Here is a 21,458-nt window from a genome sequence, read left to right on the forward strand (position 1 = left end):
ATTTTGTTAAGGATTTTTGTTAAGAGTATTTTTTAATTCACTGTAAAAGTTCTCAATTATACTGTTTATTTTTTATGGGATGAAAGATTAGAAGAGGGTAGAATGTCATGAACTATGATCCAGAGGGAATAGTAATTATTAAAAGGGTTGAAAAGGAAGAAAAAGTGAAAGAGGCTTAAAAATAAGACAAACCATTTAATGCATTTATGGGAAATTTTATAGTTTGCATAAATAAAAAGAATAAAAATTTAAGGCACAGTAAATAACTATATTAACATTACAAACTGGCCACTGTTGGACAAGTAGAGAAAGTAAAATTCAAGAAACGTAAAACCTTCATAAGTATTATCTTCCTGCTACTACAATCACAGAAGCTTCTAGGTAAACTCTTAGATCTAGTGCTTCTAGGAAGAGATGCCCTCACTAGATAACTAAATAAATATCTGTCTTGGAAGTACTATCTCAAACAAAGTTAAAATGTCAGGTTAGCATGTTTTAGAACTATTGGTAAACTATAATTTATGGTGACATTAATTAATCTGAAGATTAATGCTTTAAGCACTAAATTATATAGAGTTTACACCCATGACTAATTACCATCACGTGCCATGAACCACCATACCATGAATCCATGTAACTAAGATTCCTAATGAGGAAACTTCTTTCCTAATCCTTCAAATTGAACTTAGTGGCCAGATGTTCATGTTCATTGATAACATTTCCATTACAGGCCCACTGTACCTATATTGTGAGTTTCTTTGAAGCCATATTTTATATAGATATATCTATATTTAAGATCGAAAGCTTAATGCTGTTTAGAAGGCTATTAACAACCATTAATCTCTAAAAGCTAGACGTTTGTGAATAGGCTTTTTAAGAGCAGCATATCTGAAATAGTCCACACATTTTTCCTTACCTACATTAAGTTACAAATCAAAGTCATACACATACAAGATTCTGAATACATCTTTGGAATATTTTCAAAATTACTTTCATATTATACTTTTGTGAGGTTTGCTTATGGCACAATGGGTAAAGAGATGGCCAACCTGGGTCAAGTAAACTGTCCACTTTACTGTTGTTACTTTGAAGTGGTGAGTGACGGGTAACTTCATTATGCTACCACTGCACCTTGTACAATATTTAGCAGTGAGCCCCTGAGGGTTAAGTCTTCATCTGTCCCCCAGTCCCACCCCCATCCCCGCAACTACTTGGCCTATAGGAGGCATTCAGGGCTGAATGAGTGACAGAGCCAGGATGCCATGTGGATAATCACTAGGTATTACCACTTGAATACTAATACATTCATTCCATAACTAGGGTCTAGGGTTTTTAACATTATGTTTAAAGCTAGTTATTTAATTTGAGTAACTACTGAAAAAGAATAGTAAATAACCTGCATTAAAAAATGGAAACCTATCTTAAAATTTGGTGTTTTTATAAACTCAATCACTTTTCCATAGAATAAAGTTATTGTCAAGGAAAGAAAATTCAATGTGCTTTCATCTTGCTCCTTTTATTACACACTCAGTGAACCATCCTTAGTATGAAATTAATGGTTATATAAATGTAGGACATAACGTGAGAAAATGTAGGGGGAAAACATCCTCATTTTAATCAGAGACTAGGAATATCAGCTCCAATCAGCCTTAATCAGCAACTTACCTATTTTTTTCCTTACAAACACAAATAAAAGACAAGCTTCATAATTTAGTTCTTAATTGGTGGTTAGGGCTCTACAATGTCCTTAACTTTTTTTAAAGATCATTTTAAAACCAAAGGACTAATTTGACACACAGTAAAAGCATAGTACAAATATTCACATTTCAGATATGGCTCTTGCTACATAGAGCCTAAGAATGAAGAAACATTTTTCCCTTTCCAGATAACTTAATAATTTAAAATATAAATAACTGTATTAAGTCCCACTGAATAGAGAATGTGAAAGTTCCTGATATAAAAACCACCTTAGAGTTTGAAGTTTGATAGTCATTTCATTCTATGGTGGGACAGAGACTGGATTTTGTTTGCTTTCCATAATTACTTCACAATCTCCCTCCATTTCAAAATTGAGATTCACAAATGAACTGGATACCAGTGTTTCTGGTTGATCTGTCTGAACAATGGAATCAGCCTGCAGCTTATTCTGTTGGTATTGTCTTTCTGCTTCTTCAGACATCCTGTTTTCTTCTTCTTCTTCTTCTTCCTAAAAAGAGGAAATATCAAGAATAGTTGAAATGTAAGTGTCCAAAAGGAATAGTATTTGCTCTCTTCTGTCAGTTGCTAGTGCTTTTTTTTTTCCTAATCAAAATATCAGTGCTCCTGAAATTTATATAATGTTATAAACCAATATGACCTCAATTTAAAAAACAAAACACATTAGTGTCATGTCCAATTCAGTTTGGTCTAATTAAGACAAGACATGCTTCCTTTTCCCCTGTTCCCAAATTGAAATGAAAACTACTGTATGACATTTTAAGGAAAGTGAAGTTATTTTTAAAACATCGTACAGCACTGCTTAGCTTAGATGAGACCTGAATTAACTTTGGAAGGGGCTATATATCTTCAGATTAAGTCTAATCTAAATAAAAAATTAGTTAATACTATATCATTTCCATTACACGGTTTCAGCCTATTCAGTGGAATAGGGTGGTCAATTCACTAGATGGTATAGCATGCTTAGGTTCTCATAAGCACCTAGTATACAAATAAGGCAGAGCCCGCCCTCAAGAAGTTTACAATCTAGGAGGGAAGTTAAGACATGTAAAAACAGTATTAAGACAGAAAGGAATGAGCACTATAGAGATTTAGAAAAAATAAATAACTTCTAGTTTCAGAACTACTAAATTGATGGAGGAGGTAGCATTTGTATTGGTCTCTGCAGTAGGACTAGTCAGTACAGAGTGAGTAACCTGTCAGGAAGATGAATCTAGAGCTTGTTTGAGAGTGAAAGAGAAAGAGAGACCATTTAGGAGGCATTACAATAGTCCAGATAAGGTAATGAGGCTCTAAACAAGGCTGATAGTGTTTAAAAAAAAAAACAAAAAAAAACACTCATTTGTTCATAAAATATTTTTGAGACCACATAAACATAAAGTCACCTGACTTTTCCAGATTCATCTCCAGCCACTCCCCCATTGTACTCTATGCTCCAGTGACAATAAAGTCCTATTCTTGTCATTTCCCCCAAACACATAATATATCTTCATGGCATTTACCTGAACTGCCTTCCTCATTTGCTTGAAGGAGAATAATAAAAGATTCTAATCTTTATTTCATGCTCACCAATATACACTAGGTGCTGTTCTTGGCATTTTACATATTAACTCACTTAATCCTTAGAGCACAGACTCTCTGCTGCAATCCTCCTCATTAGAAAGCTGAGGGACTGAGGCTTACAAGGGTTAAGTACCTTGCCCAAGGTTACAGAGTTGGAAGTGGCAGAGCCAGAATTTGAATTCAGACCCTTTGGTTCTTGAGCCCATGCTCTTAAGCATTACAGCTTTTTTATTCTTTAAGACTAAACTCATTTCACCCCACCCTAAGACGTCACTACATCTGCAGACAGAATCGCCTCACATCTTTGTGCCCAAACCACTGGCACTTACACATTTCTAGTACGTGTAATTTTCTGTGTGTCAAACCCACTCCACTTCTCCTCCATCCTGTCTATGTGTCCTAAGTACAGAGACTAGGTCTTGTTTCCTCATCTTAAAATTGGAATAATCATCCAAAGACAGGCATGTAAAGGTCAAATAAGTTAACATATATAAGGCACCTTACATAGCACCTAGCACAATGAAATCTAGCTCAGTTTTGTACACAGATCCTAGGGAAATGTCAGTATTAAAAAATTCTAAAATGTTTGCTGATTTAATAAAGAAATTAATGACTCTAGAATGAAATACCCAGGATAAGGGAGCTACCCTTTGGGCAGCTAGAGAATACATGTGTTCATTATGTAACCCATCAAGTCCACAGCAAACTAAACTGCATCAAGAAAATATAAAAAGAAGACACACCTCCTTCTTCATCCGGTAATACTCATCAATGGCATACTGGTATTTTGGGGTGCTGATGCCCAAAGCAGAGGCAATCTTCTCTCCAAGAAAGTCACACACTAAAGATACAAAAGTTAAATGGCTTACACAATTCAATAAACATTTCTTGAGCACTTTCTATGTGCAAGGCACTGTAGAAATACAAAAGTTACAGTCCCTGCCCTCAGGGAGATTATGAACATTCAGTACATCTCTTCTTTATATCCACCTTGATTTCCCCAAGAAGCACTAGTGGCTCCTTCTGGGCTCCCAATAACACTCTGTTCATACCTCTTATTGTAACACATCTCCAGGTATTATAATTATCTGTTACATGTCTATTTCTTCAAGAAAAATGTGTACTCTTAGAGGGTTGGGATACCATTGGGCTGGAGGAGAGGAATAGCTTGTACTACAACATTTACTGAGTGCCTGTCACATGCCAGGCACCATGAAAGGTTAGACTCAGGCTGAAGAACTTGCCCAAGCTGACAAAGCAGATCCAAAATCAAACCCAGGTCTGAACGTAAAGCTCATGTTCTTTTCACTACACCAGACTATCCAGCTTATATTGAGTGCTCAGTAAATGTTTGTTGAATGAATTACTATTCAAACTTAGATCCAACAAAAAGCAGAAAGTGATAGAAGCTATGACAGAGTTAAAATTGGAAGCAGAGGAAAGCTTTATGATTTAAAAACTATATTTATAAAGTTAGTATGATTAAGTCATAAGTTGATAATTCATTTCTTTCAAATATGACTTAGTTACATCTCAATTTAAGAAATGAAATATTAATGAAATAAAACATAAATGAATTATAACTACAGGCTTCAGAATAAGCAGTCAAACAGAATAAGAACAATATCAGTAGGGAACCAAATGGCAAAATAGTTGCTAAGAGAAAACGTTCAAGAACATGAAAATCATATGTAAATTAACATAGCCATTTTTCATTCCTTTTTTTTAAAAAACACAATCAGAAGCTGGAGAATGTTTTAAGTAAAGTACAAGTTAGATCAGTATCTTCAAAGCTAGCTAGCTAGCTGCTGAGAAAAGAGTGGTTAACTCTCTATTTTTTCTCCTTCCTTTTTGAAACACCCCCACTCCCACTCCCTTTGGCAAAGCTCCTATTCTTCAAACACATCATAGTAGTTATACAATATTCAAATAGAAAAGTAATACCTGAGAGGGTTGATGTGGCTGCACGAAGCATGTAAAACCATAAGTAGGGGCCCCAGTTAAGTTTTGTCTGCAACAAGAAGTCAGGTTAGCAACATTCATATCTAAACTCATTCTATACATTTAGGCCAGAATGAAGTAGTCAGATACTTGGGGGGCATGCAGAATATTCTACAGATAGTACTACAAACATACTACAACCCAATAAAAAAATTTAAAAGCTTTATAGATGGAATTCCACAAAGACATTTTACATTCACTCATATAACTACCCCCACCTTAAGACCATGGAATAACCAAAAAAAGGAGTTGCCACTGAAATGGAGTTGGTAAGTCATAGTCTTGATTATTTATGATTTGAAAATCCAGAGGCTTCCTTTCTCCTGTCTTGCTGCTTTTTTTGTCTTCATTGTTCATAAGCACATCAGACAGAGTGTGCAGTCAACGGAAAGGGACCTCAACAAACCACACAGTACAACATACTTATGGTATAGTGGGGAAATTAAGGTTCAGAGAAATTAAGCAGGGTAAGTAGAGGCATATCAAATGAGCTCTTAATGGTGGGAAAATAAGCAACCGGTAAGCGGCAAGATGAGTTTTTTGTTTCTTTAAGGATTAAAAAGGGATTAGACCATATAACCTAAAACAAGCTCGTGTATATCTGGTAGGCCAGGACCACTGGCAGAATGCAGTCCATACTGCATACTTCCATAGTTAATCCTGGTGCTGTAATTCCACAGAATACTTTTGTGAAGCTTGCCATACAGATGAGTTTGCCTCTGTGGATAAAATCAGTAATACAAACATGCTTCATTGTACCAATATTTTTGTTTTATCAAAAGAAAACATACTACACAGCCTGCCATCAAGCAAATACATTAATAATTGTTTTAATATTGGTTCTGGGAAGGGAGAAAAAGATAAACTTGTCCATAATCTTCTTAGCTAAGATATGGTAATGCCAACAAGGGCATTAAAAAAGCAAATACAAGAATATCTATAAGACTGAAAACTGTAGACACTGGAAACAACTCTTTCTTCTCTGTTGGTGAAATGAAGTATCTTCCTTTCCTGATATCTAAAGCTGATGAGGTTGTCAATTTTACTGTTATTTCCTTTTCTTCTTGGTTGAGAGGGAAAATTCTTTACCTGAGGGTTTCAGTCCTTTTGAGTGGCCACTGTCTGTCTTATCAACTTCTCTTTATTCAAATTAATTTAAAAATAAAGTTGTATATTTTAAATATTAAAAAAAAACACTATCTATAAGACTGGGCAGATGGGCTAAAGTAGAGAGGAGGAGACACAAAACACAGCCTTCCCATGAAAAGCAGGTGTGCCAATTTCTGTGACAGCATCCTGAAAAGACACACAAGGAAGCTCACTCCTTAGTCTCCACTTACGCAAGAATATCCAAGCAAACAAATACATTCAACTAAGAAAATATTGTATATTTCTCTGCCTGATCAGATCTGCTATATCTTCTATATTCAGAACAGGAGGCGTCTCTTATGTGGGGATAAGGGTTACTTTAGGGGCTCTGTTTAAGATGCTCTGACCTCAGTGTTTACCTTATGGTTTTTATAGCAAATGGGACAATGCAGAAATACAGGGAATGGAACCAATTTCTATAACCCAAGAGAAATGACAGGGCCAAGGAACTACTTAGGAAAGGACTGAGCATGCTTTTGGAGGAAAACATCTATTTCTCAATGGACCAATTCTCCTGGGGTTGTCTCTAGAAAGAATAATTGTTAATATCCAGGCTGTGACTACCAAAGAGGCAAACCTGCTCCACGGCTGAGGAACTGGATCAGGACTCCTGAAGAACATCCATCACTACAACACACAACTATACAGAACGAATTTATGGGGCCCTTTGTTTAGACAATGACCTTACTGAATCAAAAGGATAGGCGGCTCAAGAGCCTACATGGGAACCCTGCCACCATCCCAGTAATAGAACTGAGACAAGACCTTGAGTCTTCAAGACTTCCAGTTTATGGTGCAAACTCAAGTTGATTCATTTTTTTCTCCAAAAATTTAAGTATCATTTCTTCCTGAATAATTAAGTATCCATCTCTTCCTTAATAGCGAACTATTAAGACTTGCTATCTTTTACCTTCGTTTTCAAACAACTTATTTTTAGATTATAAAAGTAATGCTTATTTATTGTAGAACACTTAAAAAATGGAGCAAAGTATAAAGAAAATTTAAGTCATTCATTTTTCCACCACTCATACTTATTAACATCTTAGTTTATTTTCCTAAGTATGTACGTGTTTTAGAACATTGTTGTACTTTCTCTATCCTTTTGTTTCTGCCATTTACTATATTGAAATATTAAGCATATTTCCCAAACGCTTAAACTTCTGAAGGTGGAATAACTAGGCCCAAAATATAATCATTTGGAAAGCTCTTCCTTCACACTGCAAAACTTCACACCAAAATTTACCTAAATATTCAGCAGCAATGTATAGAACTGTCCATTTTTTTTGTACCCTCACCACAGTATACTATCCTTTTCTGTTTTTAAAATTTGACAGGCGAAAAATGAGTCCAGATAATTTTGAGTTCTGACTATATTACAAAAGGCATCAGTCCATTTATATAGGTAACAATTGTGCATAATCAAAATTTTAAAATATATATGCTTAGATACACACATATACACATATTTGAGGAACCTTAATTGACCAAATCAACAGTTAAAGGAATTACAGGAAACACGTTTACTCTTAAGGCACATGTAAGCTAAAATCTAAGGGAAATAATTACCATAAGATTGTAAAAAGATCTAGGTCTCCACTTCTTATTTTCTCTCAAGTATCATATGCCTGGAGTATTATTCTTAAACCTTCATTTTAAATATCAGGGTTTTTTTTGAATTGGGTCTGTTTTACAAATCCACTATGTAAATATAGGACAATCTTTTCAAAATTCCTTTGTCCTATCAGATTTATGATGCATTAGAAGCAAACAGAAAATGGAAAGTGATCTTCACATTGAAGCCAGGTCTGTCTACAGTTATTAACACCTGTTAATTATTAAAAAAAAAAAAAAAAACCCCACAAAGATAGCAAGTTGGCAAGGATGTGGAGAAATTGGAACCCTTGTACACTGTTGGTAGAAATGTAAAATGGAGCAGCCGTTATAGAAAACAGTATGGAGATTCCTCAAACAATTAAAACTATGGGGCCGGCCCCGTGGCTTAGCGGTTAAGTGCGCGCCCTCCGCTACTGGTGGCCCGGGTCAGGATCCCGGGCGCGCACCGATGCACCGCTTCTCCAGCCATGCTGAGGCCACGTCCCACATACAGCAACTGGAAGGATGTGCAACTATGACATGCAACTATCTACTGGGGCTTTGGGGGAAAAAAAGGAGGAGGATTGGCAATAGATGTTAGCTCAGATCCGGTCTTCCTCAGCAAAAAGAGGAGGATTAGCACAGATGTTACCTCAGGGCTGATCTTCCTCACAAAACAAACAAACAAAAAAAAATTAAAACTAAAAATATCATATGATCCAGCAATCCTACTTCTGGCCACTTATTGAAAAGAACTGAAATCAGTAGCTCAAAGAGGTATTTCTACTCCCATGTTCACTGCAGCATTATTCAAAATAGACAAGATGTGGAAATGTCCAGGGACAAATGAATGGATAAAGAAAATGTAGTATATACATACAATGGAATATTATTCAGCCTTTTTAAAAAAAAGGGAATCCTGCCATATGCAGCAAGATGGATGACCCTTGAAGACATTATGCTAAGTGAAATAAGCCAGTCACAGAAAGATAAATACTGCAGAATTTCACTTATATGAAGTATCTAAAATAATGCAAGACATAGAAGAGAGTAGAATGGTGGTTGCCAGGGGCTAGGAGGAGGGGGGAAATGAGGAGTTGTTATTCAACGGGTATAAAGTTTCAGTTATGCAAGATGATTAAATTCTAGAGATCTGCTGTACCACACTGTGCCTATAGTTAACAATACTGTATTGTACACTTAAAAATTTGTTAAGAGGGTAGCTCTTATGTTGTGTTATCACAATTTTTTAAAAAAAGATGGACGTTGTGAGAGAAGTGTAAGAGAGGAAAAGAGATTTTATAGGCAGATTTCTTGAAATCCAACATGTAATTAAATTCTGCCTGTTGAAGATTTAAAAAAAAGTTAAATATGACATTTAAGATGTGCTTATTTTGCCAGAAAAAAATTGAAAAAGCTATGCAGGGGGAAGTCTTTGTTGGCTATAAACTTTAAAAATCTTTTTTTGAAATGGAAATCACAAAGGAAGTTAATTCTGGCCAAAAAAAAAAAAAGATTCAGTGGACAAATCCTTTAAGTGGCTGAATTAAACTATAATGCTTTTAACCTATTAACGTTTAAAATTTCCCTCCAGGGCCGGCCCTGTTGCTTAGCGGTTAAGTGCGCGCTCCGCTGCTGGGGGCCCGGGGTTCGGATCCCGGGTGCGCACCGACACACCGCTTCTCCGGCCATGCTAGGGCCGCATCCCACATACAGCAACTAGAAGGATGTACAACTATGACATACAACTATCTACTGGGGCTTTGGGGAAAAAAAAGGAGGAGGATTGGCAACAGATGTTAGCTCAGGGCCAGTCTTCCTCAGCAAAAAGAGGAGGATTAGCATGGATGTTAGCTCAGGGCTGATCTTCCTCACAAAAAAAAAAAAAAGAATAAATGGAATAGATTCTTAAAAAAAAAATACTACGCACAAAGAAAAGGTGGCTTCACAGCTGAAGTCTACTAAACATTTAAAGAAGAATTATAGCAATTCTTCACAAACTCTCCCAAAAAAAACAGAAGAAGAAGGAACATTCCCAACTCATTTTATGAGGCCAGTATTACTCTGGTATCAAAACCATACAAACACATCACAAAAAAATTACAGACCTATATTTCTTATGAATGTGGATGCAAAAATCTTCAACAAAATACTAGCAAACCAAATCCAGCAACATATAAAAAGAATTATATACTGTTATCAAGTGGGTTTTATCCTAGAAATGCAAGGTTGGCTTAATATCCAAAAATTAACTAATGTCACCATATCAATAAAATAGAGAACAAAAACCACATAATCATCTCAACTGATGAAAAGTCAACCCACGAATAGAACGGAAGTTCTTCAAACTGATAAAGGGCACCTACAGAATACTCACAGCTACATCATACTTAATGGTAAAAGGCTGAACAGTCTTCCCCTGAGATTTAGAACATGACAAAATGTCCACTCTCACCACTTCTATTTAACATTGTAATGGAGTTCTAGCTAGGGTAATTAGGCAAGAAAATGAAATAAAAGGCATCCAGACTGAAAGAGAAGAATAAAACTACCTCTATTTGCACAAGACATGATCTTGCACATAGAAAATCCTAAGGAATCCACTAAAAAATTCTTAGAATAAAAAAGTTCATCAAGATTGCAGAATACAATATCAATATATAAAAGGCAATTGTAATTCTATGTACTAGCAATGAACGATCTGAAAATAAAATTAAGAAAACAATTCCATTTACAATAGCATCAAAAAGAATAAAACATTTACAAATAAATTTTAAAAAGAAATGCAAAATTTATACTCTGAAAACTACAAAACATTATAGAAGGAAATTAAAGAAGACCTAAATAAATTAAAAGATTCATGAATCAGAAGACTTATTATTAACATGGCAATACTTCCAAATTTATCTACAGATTCAATACAATCCCCAGCTGGCTTCTTTGCAGAAACTGACAAGCTGATTCTAAATTTCATATGAAATTGCAAGGGGCCCAGAACAGCCAAAACAATCTTGAAAAAGAAGAAAAAAGTGGAACTCACACTTCTCAATCTCAAAATTTACTACAAAGCAACAATAATCACGATAGTGTCGTACTGGCACAAGGATAAAGATATATACATCAGTGGAGTAGAATTAAAGGTCTAGAAATAAAACCATGTTCTATGGTCAAATGATTTTTGACAAGGATGCCAAGACCATCCAACAGGAAAAGAATAGGACAAATGGAAAACCGCATGCAAAAGAATGAAGTTGGACCCTTACCTCAGACGATATACAAAAATTAATCCAAAATGGATCAAAGACCTAAACATAAGAGCTAAAACTATTGGGCCAGCCCCGTGGCTTAGCGGTTAAGTGAGCATGCTCCGCTGCCGGCGGCCCGGGTTCGGATCCCGGGTGCGCACTGACGCACCGCTCCTCCGGCCATGCTGAGGCCGTGTCCCACATACAGCAACTAGAAGGATGTGCAGCTATGACAGACAACTATCTACTGGGACTTTGGGGGAAAAATAAATAAATAAAATCTTTAAAAATAAAAAAAAAAAAAGAGCTAAACCTATAAAACTTAAAACATAGAGATAAATCTTCATAACCTCAGATTTGGCAAAGGAGTTTTAGATAAGACATTAAAAGCACAAGTAACAACAACAAAATATAGATAACTTAGACTTTCATCAAAGTTAAAAACTTTTGTATTTCAAAGGGCATTATCAAGAAAGTGCAAGACAACCCACAGAATGGGAGAAAATACTTGCAAGTCATCTATTTGATAAAGGACTTGTACCTAGAATATATAAAGAACTTTTACAATTCAATAATAAAAATATAAATAACCCAGTTTAAAAATGGGCAAAAGATCTGAATAGACATTTCTCTAAGGATGATATACAAAATGGCCAATAAACACATGAAAAGATGCTCAATATCACTGACCATCAAGGAAACGCAAATCAAAACCACAATGAGATACTACTTCACACCCACTAGGATGGCTACAATGAAAAAGATAGTAAGTGTTGATGTGGATGTGGAGAAATCAGAACCCTCATATAATGCTGTCAGGAATTTAAAATGGTGCACCCATTTCAGAAAATAGTTTGGCAGTTCCTCAAATGATTAAATATAGAGGTACCATGTGACCTGGCAATTCCACTCATAGGTATACACCCAAGAGAAATGAAAACATATATCCACACAGAAACCTGTACACAAATGTTCAGCATTATTCATAACAGCCAAAAGGTGGAAACAATCCAAATGCCCATGAACTGACAAATGTGGCATATCAAAAAGGACTGAAGTTCTGACACATGCTGAATAACATGGATGGACCTTGAAAACATTGTGCTAAGTGAAAGAAGCTAATCACAAAAGACCACATATGAGTTCATTCATATAAAATGTCCATAACAGGGAAATTTATAGACAGAAAGTAGATTAGCAGTTGTCAGGGGCTAGGGAGATAGAGGATAGGGAGTGATAGCTAGAGTGTACTAAGTTTCTTTTCGAGGTGATGCAAAAATACTTAAATTGACCGTGGTAATGGTTAGGCATTTCAGTGAATATACTAAAAACCACAGAAATGTAAACTTTAAATTGGTGAACTGTATGCTAGGTGAACTGTATCTCAATAAAGCTTTAAAGAAAGAGTAAATTTTTAGGGAAGTAGGAAGGATGTATTTTTTCTATGCAATGCCTTTATTATCAGTTTCTATGTAATTAGAGAGCAACTTCTGAGACAATGACTTTTAAAAGCGTACATATATAACACAAATTTATACAAATAAGAGTCCCTTCAAATTAATTTAAAAGAAAAACATTTATTTCAACAATTCTTCCATTGCATGCAACGCTCTGCAATATTCTGCATGCATTTGGAACTGTCTTCAGAGTACAGCGCACAGTCCTTTGACTATTTTCTATAGTAGAGAATCTGGATCTGATTCTTTTTTTAATAAGCTAAATTTATTCAGAGTCAAATCTGATGAAAAACTAGTAATCTAACATTTTTAAAATCAAATATAAATTAATAATTCTCTATCCTGCTACTTCGCTTTATTTTCTTCATAGCACTTTTCATAGTCTGATAATTACAGTATATATTTGTTTTTTGCCTGTCTGCCCACTAGCATATATGAACAGAAATTTATATTGCCCATTGCCGTACCACCAGCACCTAAAACAATACCTGTTAGAAAGTCAAAATATTTGATCAACTGAACTCTCAAAATGACTTCTTAGAAGGGCAGCACTCCTTTTTAAAAAATGTACGGCTATCTTATAATTTTACAGCCACATCTTTTATAATTTAGAAATCATTAAATTTACCTGGTGAGTCACATAAAGTTAAAAACTGTATACTCCTATCTTCTAATCAAAACTTTAGGCAAATAAAAAGAACTGACAATTCCTAAGTTTGGGGAGAAACTATAATGGTAATACAATCCTTAATTAAAAGAGACTGAAATCCAAGCACTATTTAGTAAGATAGGTCTTAAAGAAACATATCCACACTGACAAAGAACTCTGACACTCAAAAATAAACTATTTCAAACTATTGAAATGCAGGAAATATTTTCAGCCATATTCTGTAAAAATATTATTTTCTAACAAAACCATAATGCATAATTTTATAATCAGAATATAGTTGATTTAAACCTCCAAAGGCCCCTTTTCCGTTCAATATTTAAGGGGGAAAAAACCAATCAAAACAAAACCCATTGGCAAAAGGATCATTAGTATCAAACCTACGGGATCAACAGTAGGCAAAACATCTTTCTTCTCCAGGCCATCGACTTCATCTTCATCTGTGCTGTATTCTTCCATGGTTTCACCGCTAACAAAGTGGATGACTCTCCTCGGGACTTTCTTCTTTTTTCCTATGACTCCCAGTTCTACATTTTCAAAGCCTCTTTCATTACTCACCTAATGTCAATAATAAATTAAGAAAATGAGAGTTAAGTGAGATTAATTTTCTTTCATATGACAAAAAAATTTTTTGGTTGCTTTATTTCAGGGAATAAAGAAACATAAGCCAATCCTTAAACAGTTTTTAAAAAAATAAAACAGATTACACACACAAGACAGTATCAATAGCATATACGAAGAGTTTAATGAATAATAAAGCAAACAACTGCATACTCACTACCGAGGTTAAAAAATAGAACTCATTTGTAAGCCAGATCTGGAAAGCAGGCCATCACTGCAGGTTCTTTCTCTGAACTTCCAGATTTCTTAGTCAATAATATATAAGTGATAACAGAATTTTCCTGACAGTAAAAAGATTCTACAAATTTTAAAACTGTCATAGTCTATGGAGTTCTAATTTCCAAATTTCAATCCTAGGGAAATCCTAATTTTACCTCATACATATATATAGCCATGTTCCAAACTTGGAGTAAATGCATATTGTGAGAGAAGTTGAAGAGCTTTTCCCTGTCATCTTGCCTCAAGTTTAAACTCCTAAGAAAGCTTTTATTGCATCTGCTTACTAGAAGATTTCAAAAAGGCACAGTACAAGTAATTGTGAGAAAAATCTGGCAACAGTGGTTTCCCCTGGGGATAGGGAGGAAGATGCGGGAAGAGGAACAGGTAAGGGACTGGTCACAGGGGCTTTATCCTTTTTATATTTCATTGTTGTTTTGTTTTGTTTTTGTGATGAGAATATGTTCCTATATTACTGGTACAATTTTAAAACTAACCCAAAGCACAATGAAACAGGACTATAGGACTGCCATGATTAGAGGCCATGTCAGTGGGATTCTCTAGAATAGTCCAGAGTTCAAAAATTTTGCCCTCTGTAAAGATTCTTACACTTGTAGATATGACCAAGCATAACTTAAACCCACGACTATTGTTCTACCGCTAGAAAAGATCTTTGAACTGCATTTGCAGAAATGGGATTGTACTGACAAAAAGTGGACTAGAGTTAACCAGTCATGCAAGTTTAAGTAACTTTATTTTTATGCAGTGTATCCTCCTAATCCTCTAAGGGCCTTCTTAGAAAAGAGATAATAGTTCTTCTCGATTACCTTCATTTCCCAAAGGTAAGTTTAGTCATCACCAGTATTTGAATCCAGATATGTCCAACCCAAAGAACATACGTATGGTTCCGTGACACACACGGACATCACTGACAGCAACTATAACTAACGTATAGCAAACTGAGATGATGAAAACCTTGACAGCATGGACTATCTATGGATTAACCTGAAAAAACAAAAACCATAATTCTCCCTAGCCTGTCCTGAGGGTCCAAACAAATCCCAGACCTTCATAAAGGAAGACCAGCTCATTTATCGTGTCCATTAACAGAATGGACAACAAATGGTCCACCTAAGCCACCTTTCTTTTATCCCCAGTCCCTAGACACGGTGAGCCATTCCTACCCCATCTCATCTTTCTCCTTGATATAAGATTGCGTTTATGGTTGTCCTGACATCAGTGTCTCCTCTGGACCATGACTTTTTGGATTCCTTTATAGACAAGGGAAAGTCAGAGGTGCAGAGTTAGATCTCCAGTCATCATACTAACTGGATGGATCGATGCCAAAGCAATAATCCCAGTCAGTGGACAGAGCTGAGACCTTTCACAGTACATCACCCTGACCCATTCCACCTCCATCCACCCCCACGAGAGCAGAAGTAGCTTCTCATTGCTCCCTCTAGCAATCTCTCATTGGCTTAATTTTTCTTTTCTAAGACACAAGCAAAGGAGAAGGGGTGTCTCTCATTGGCGCAACTACTTTATCTTCCTTAGACGACTTTAATAAATCAAAATATTCTGGCTGGGTCATAACAACTAGTATAAACTTAGCTACTATCCCATTAACTCTGACTCCTGGCTATATTCTTTCCAAAAGGTTAAGAAAAAATCTACAAAGGGGAAGGCTGTAACATGATTCATATTTTTCATTCCAATACCAAAGATAGTTAAGTATAAACAGAACTTTGAGTAATATTCTCTATACACAATATGTAATTAAAAATGGCATTTTATTTGCTCTAATCATCACACTTCATATAAAGATTTTTATTAAAGAGACTTTAAGGGCTTTCTTTAAAAAGCTTGATATTAATTTTTAACACAGTAAAACCCAAGTTTTAGGTTTATCATCTTAAGTAGGAACGAGCAAACTTTTTCTGTAAAGGCCAGATAGTAAATATTTTAGGCTTTGTGGGCCATATAGTCTCTGTCACAACTACTAAACTCTGTGAAAGCAGCCATGGACAGTACATAATGAATGCACATGGCTGTGTTCCAATAAAACTTTACATAAACCAGTTGCTGGAGAGATCTGGCCCATAGGCTATAGTTTGTCAACACTTCATCTTAAGGAATCAGATTGGCAAGCAAAAAATCTGTGAAAGACAATATGACATGTGATTCCAACCTCTACTTGCAGAGGGAGAAGGGGGAGTCAGTTAAGGGAAGTATTGATGGGTAAAACCAACTAGAAAATAATTTGGTACAAGATTTCCAACAATTATAAACGAAAATTATTCTCTGAATTTTGCAAACATTTCATTTTTGTGCTAGACAAAAGTAAACCTGCAAGTAAGAAAATTTTCACTGTCAATTATACAAATTCCATTTTAACAAATTCCAAAGGTCTGAAAAGATAGTTTCCTAACACCAAGAAATTATGAGATACAATGCTAATTAACATTTTATTACAGTTCATTTTATGGTTAACCAGACTGTAAATCTGCTTTGTTCCTCAGGGCCTGTTTTTAATGGCAATTTTCTTTTTATATACTCCCACAGCACCCAGAACTTCTTTAAAACATGTACTACACTTGGAATTTATTCTGTGTCACCTTCCCCACCTAGGTGGTTAGCAACACAGGAGGAGGCAGAGTGTGTATCCGTCACTGCTATACCCTTCAGCCTATAGCTCCTGGCACATTGTAACTGCTTGGCAGCAGAGGTGCTAAATAAAGAAATTAATGAGTAGCACTGAAATTTTAACGCCTTTAATGATACTGAGGCTGAGATTCTGCTTAAAAGTCTAGTCAGAGAAGCTGCTGGGTGGCCTGGTTTGAGGCCTAATTCTAAGCACAGACCTAAGCTCCTATCTCTTACTCTCTCCCTACATGGCACTTGGGATTTCTCAGTTCTGACAAACTGATGAAAGAGTATAGAACGGCAGCCTCTCCTTCCACCACTTCACTGGCCTCTTCCCTTTTACTGTGGTCAAACCCCTAGGCATAGATCTGGAGTTCCCAGAGACGTTTCTGCTTCAGGAATGCACATGAGAGAGCAAAAAGGGAAAGTCAGAAAACAGTCTGCATAGCATGAACCCACTTGTGTTTAACAAGGAAGGTTATATATTCATAGGAAATACCATAAAGAATACATCAGAAACTTAACAGTTACTTTTGGGGATTGTGAATATGAGGAACGGGTGATAGGAGTATGCCTATGACTTTCACTTTTTGCTCTATGGTCTTCTTTACTGCTTAAATATTAATTTTATTATTTTTTAACCAAAAATATGAAAATAACTTAATATCACTAAGCCAAAACAAAGAGCGTCTCTTCAAACAACATTTATCTGGTAAATCAGTACAGGTATGTTTACTTTGCTATCAGAGAGATTCAAAGCTCAAGTAGTGATGAAAACAGTTACAGCAAAAGAAGGAAAAATTGGGGCTGGCCTGGTGGCATATAGGTCAAGTTCGCACGCTCCGCTTCAGCGGCCCTGGGTTCACAGGTTTGGATCCCGGGCACCGACCTATGCACCACTCATCAAGCCATGCTGTGGCAGGCGTCCCACAGATAAAGTACAGGAAGATGGGCACAGATGTTAGCCCACAGCCAATGTTCCTTAGCAAAAAGAGGAGGGTTGGCAATGGATGTTAGCTCAGGGCTAATCTTCCTCATCAAAAAAAAAAAAAGAAACAAAAATCAAATGGAAAGCACGTCAAGTACTGTGGACTTAAAGGTTCAGTTCAAGTGTACCTGTCAACAACAGGTCTCACTCAACTGAAAATGAAAAGTGGCTTCCTAATCAATTAGTGTTGCCACTGAATTCCTTCTTGCACATTAAGTCCTCCTTCTTAAGTAGGAGAAAAAACAAGAAATTCCATATAAAGACCAGTAGGTGGAAAAGTTTTTGTTAAGGCAAATTATAAGAGCTACACTCACATTGAGGCACCATTCTCTAGGAATCCGTGGTCTGGGGGAAAATGTCTTACTAACTAACATTAGGGTAGGTAGTCTCAAAAATACTGAAAAAAGCTTCATCTTCACTAAGGGTTGGAAGATTTCCACACAAGAACAACTTGAGGTTTTTGATGGCCAAAACTGTACACACTCCTGAGCTGGTTTCAGTTAAAACAATTTCTTCATTAGTTTTACTTGGCCAAAGATTCTAAACTACTACTGTAAACTACCAAATCCTAAACTACTACTTTAAGCTACCAAATCCAAACCTCCAAGCCTTACCTAACTCGCTGAACTTATGCTGTCCAACACAGTAACAACTAGCCACATGTGGCTAATGCTCACTTGAAATGTGGCTAGTTCAAACTGAGATGTGCAGTAGGTGTAAAATACGTACAGGATTTCAAAGACTAGTACCAAAGAGAGAATGCAAAACATTTCATTGATAACTTTCATATTAATTACATGTTGAAAGGTTTTTGAAAAATTGGGTTAATAAAATATCAAAATTAATTTCACTGGTTTCTTTTTACTTTTTTAATGTGGCTACTAGACAATGTACAATTCACAATGCAGCTCGAATTATATTTCTATGGGACAGCGCAGCTCTGAGCCTTAGTTACCTCACTGCTGTGAACGATGACATGAGTGGAGCCTACTAAAATAGAGCCAAAGCAGTCATTTTAGAGGAATTGCCTTGCAGGTCTTATTTTCTTTATCTTCCACACTGGACCAAACCGCCAACATTCCGCCAACATTCCAAGAAGTCAGTAAGAACAAGAACATCATGTTTGTAAGGACTGATGAAACCGGACTTTGCTGATGACCAAACTGCTAACCAATCAGTGAAGTATAAGTCTAGCCTTTTGCCTGATGACCAAATCTCAAACCAATCCATGAAGTACAAACCCAGCCCTACCTCATCCAGCACCAATGAACCCTTCCTTAATACAACTTACCTCATCTTCCTCCCTTTTTCCCATAAAAACCCTGAGCCCCTCTCCTGTAACTGGAGCACATTTGAGTTTCTACTCGTGTCTGTGTCTCCCGAATTGCAATTCTTGAGACCCCAAATAACTTTTTACTTCTGCAGTTTATGCTTCTTATTTGTTGACATCACATAGTGTCAGAAGTGGGACCCACAGCGACTGACCTCTAATTCCAGTGCTGCTGTGTGGACATGAGTAAGGCACCTGCAACAAGTCCTTCGTGCTCTATCACCTCCTCCTGGCGGCTCCGGCTCCCGGTGGTAAGTCCTCCTGGGACCGGCCCCTCACAGAGGTTCAAACTCTTTATTTGAGTGTCCTCTGATACCGGTTCTGGCCGTCCCTTGGTTGTTGGCTTTGTTAAGGAACTTCTGTTTGTTTTCTTGCTTCATTGGGCCTTTGTTTCTCTGGTAAGTACTTACAAATGGAAAGACATTTTCTAAGGAGACTGCCAAAGAGCAGCCCCCCTTCTGGGACTCCTGCTGGTTTTATGTTTCAAGAATACAGCCTTCTAAATGTAGATTTTTGACCTGCCAGATTCACATTACTGGGATGATTTGAGGCTTCACTGGCCTAAATGGGGGTCCTTTGAAATTCCTAAATTGGTTTACTTGTGTGCTCAATTGGGAAAAATGTTATCAAACCAAACAAACTGAATGGGAAGCTTATCTCAAATGGTATCTTGAGGTCTCTAAATGAAACGCGGCAAAAGTTGCTTCCCTGCAAGCTATTAATGCTCAACTCACCAGGCCAATTCAGTCGTCTCTCAAAGGCCTGCAAAGTGAGAAAAGTCAGCAGACACTTCTTTTGCAACTGTCACTGTCTCTGCTCCTCCTCCACCCACATTCAATTCCTAAGACTGAAGGAAGGTTTTAAGTTGCAATTACCCGAAACTCTGGGGGGAAAAAAAAAACTTGCATTTTTCTCTCTGTCCTTTGAAGTTGTAAATTTTACTTTGTCTTTAAAATGTAAACACCCCAGGAGACAACTGTCTCCAAGCTACTGCCAACTGGAAGGGCTTCTCTGTGGGAGCCAGCTACAGCTGCTGCCATCTGAGGGTTTACTCCCCATCTCGTGAGTGCTCAAACGTTCTTTTTTTTGTGTGTGTGAGGAAGACCAGCCCCGAGCTAACATCTGCCCATCCTCCCCCCCCTTTTTTTTTTTTGCTGAGGAAGACTGGTCGTAGGCTAACATCCGTGCCCACTTTCCTCCACTTTATATGGGATACCACCACAGCATGGCTTGACAAACAGTGCGTCGGTGCACGCCCAGGATCCGAACCAGCAAACTCCAGGCCGCCACACCAGAGCGTGCGCACCCAACCGCTTGCACCACCAGGCCGGCCCCTCAAACTCTGTTTTTTACGTGGTTTGTCCAAACAGCTATAGCCAGTGGATCAGAAGCACAGGTAACAATCAGGGGCTTGCAACTGGCATCTCTTAGTCTCTTTGTCCAGTTGTGCTTTAACATGGGAATTTGATCTTCTGAAAGTTCCTGAGAGGGGCTGGCCCGGTGGTGCAGAAGTTAAGTTCACGCCCTCCGCTTCAGCAGCCTGGGGTTCGCAGGTTCAGATTCGGGGCACGGACCTACACACGACTTGTCAAGCCATGCTGTGGCGGCATCCCATATAAAGTAGAGGAAGATGGGCACAGATATTAGCCCAGAGCCAATCTTCCTCATCAAAAAGAGGAGGATTGGCATCGAATGTTAGCTCAGGGCTAATCTTCCTGACACACACACACACAAAAGTTCCTGAGTTCTTCCCTCAGGAACTCCAGCTGGGTTTATGTTTAAGAACTATGGTCCTTCCTCTTATAAATTTTTGCCCAGTGGACTGATAATACTAAAGATGATTTAAAATTACAGTGGCCACTTTGGGGCTCCTTTGAGCTTTCAAAACTTTTCTTTTTGTGCACTAGATTTGAGGACCAGGGACCAGACAAATTGAATGCAATCTTTAGTTTCTAAAGATTCAAGCATGCCACCTTCTGGCACGCCTGCTTAAAACCTATGGTCCGGGAAGCTGTAAATATTTACAAAGAACAGCAAAATCTTACTAAGCTTGTCATGTTCTGAGAGCTTGGCTTAGTAAGTATCAGGTTGGGAGCCAAAATATGGCTGGACAGAAACGTGGGTTGGACTCTACTTTCAGCTAGGGTTCTACCAAACTGCCGCCAGTCTCAGCCTCAGGGGAGTTACAGTGACCATTAGAAGGAACGTTCCAATTAGATAAGATCATTTAAGAAGTGTACTTAAAAGTAAAGGCTTTGAAATTCCGAAA

At 37.1% G+C, this 21,458-nt stretch overlaps 1 protein-coding gene across 2 annotated transcripts in view; it reads right to left on the bottom strand.

The window, feature by feature from the left end:
• Positions 1 to 175: 175 nt before the first annotated feature.
• The window catches only part of LOC131405673 (signal recognition particle subunit SRP54), a 76,628-nt gene continuing 55,345 nt past the window's right edge, over positions 176 to 21,458 (bottom strand). The window contains exons 2-5 of one of the 2 annotated variants that reach the window (XM_058540726.1): positions 13,776 to 13,949; positions 5,224 to 5,290; positions 4,023 to 4,120; positions 176 to 2,206 (exon numbers count right to left, since the gene is read on the bottom strand). In XM_058540726.1, coding sequence (XP_058396709.1) covers positions 2,000 to 2,206; positions 4,023 to 4,120; positions 5,224 to 5,290; positions 13,776 to 13,949 — 546 coding nt within the window. In that variant the 3' untranslated portion in view covers positions 176 to 1,999. The remainder of the gene's footprint in view (positions 2,207 to 4,022; positions 4,121 to 5,223; positions 5,291 to 13,775; positions 13,950 to 21,458) is intronic. The other variant, XM_058540727.1, reaches the window with a different exon arrangement.

The sequence above is a fragment of the Diceros bicornis genome, chromosome 5, assembly GCF_020826845.1.
Source record: "Diceros bicornis minor isolate mBicDic1 chromosome 5, mDicBic1.mat.cur, whole genome shotgun sequence".
Classification (NCBI taxonomy): domain Eukaryota; kingdom Metazoa; phylum Chordata; class Mammalia; order Perissodactyla; family Rhinocerotidae; genus Diceros; species Diceros bicornis.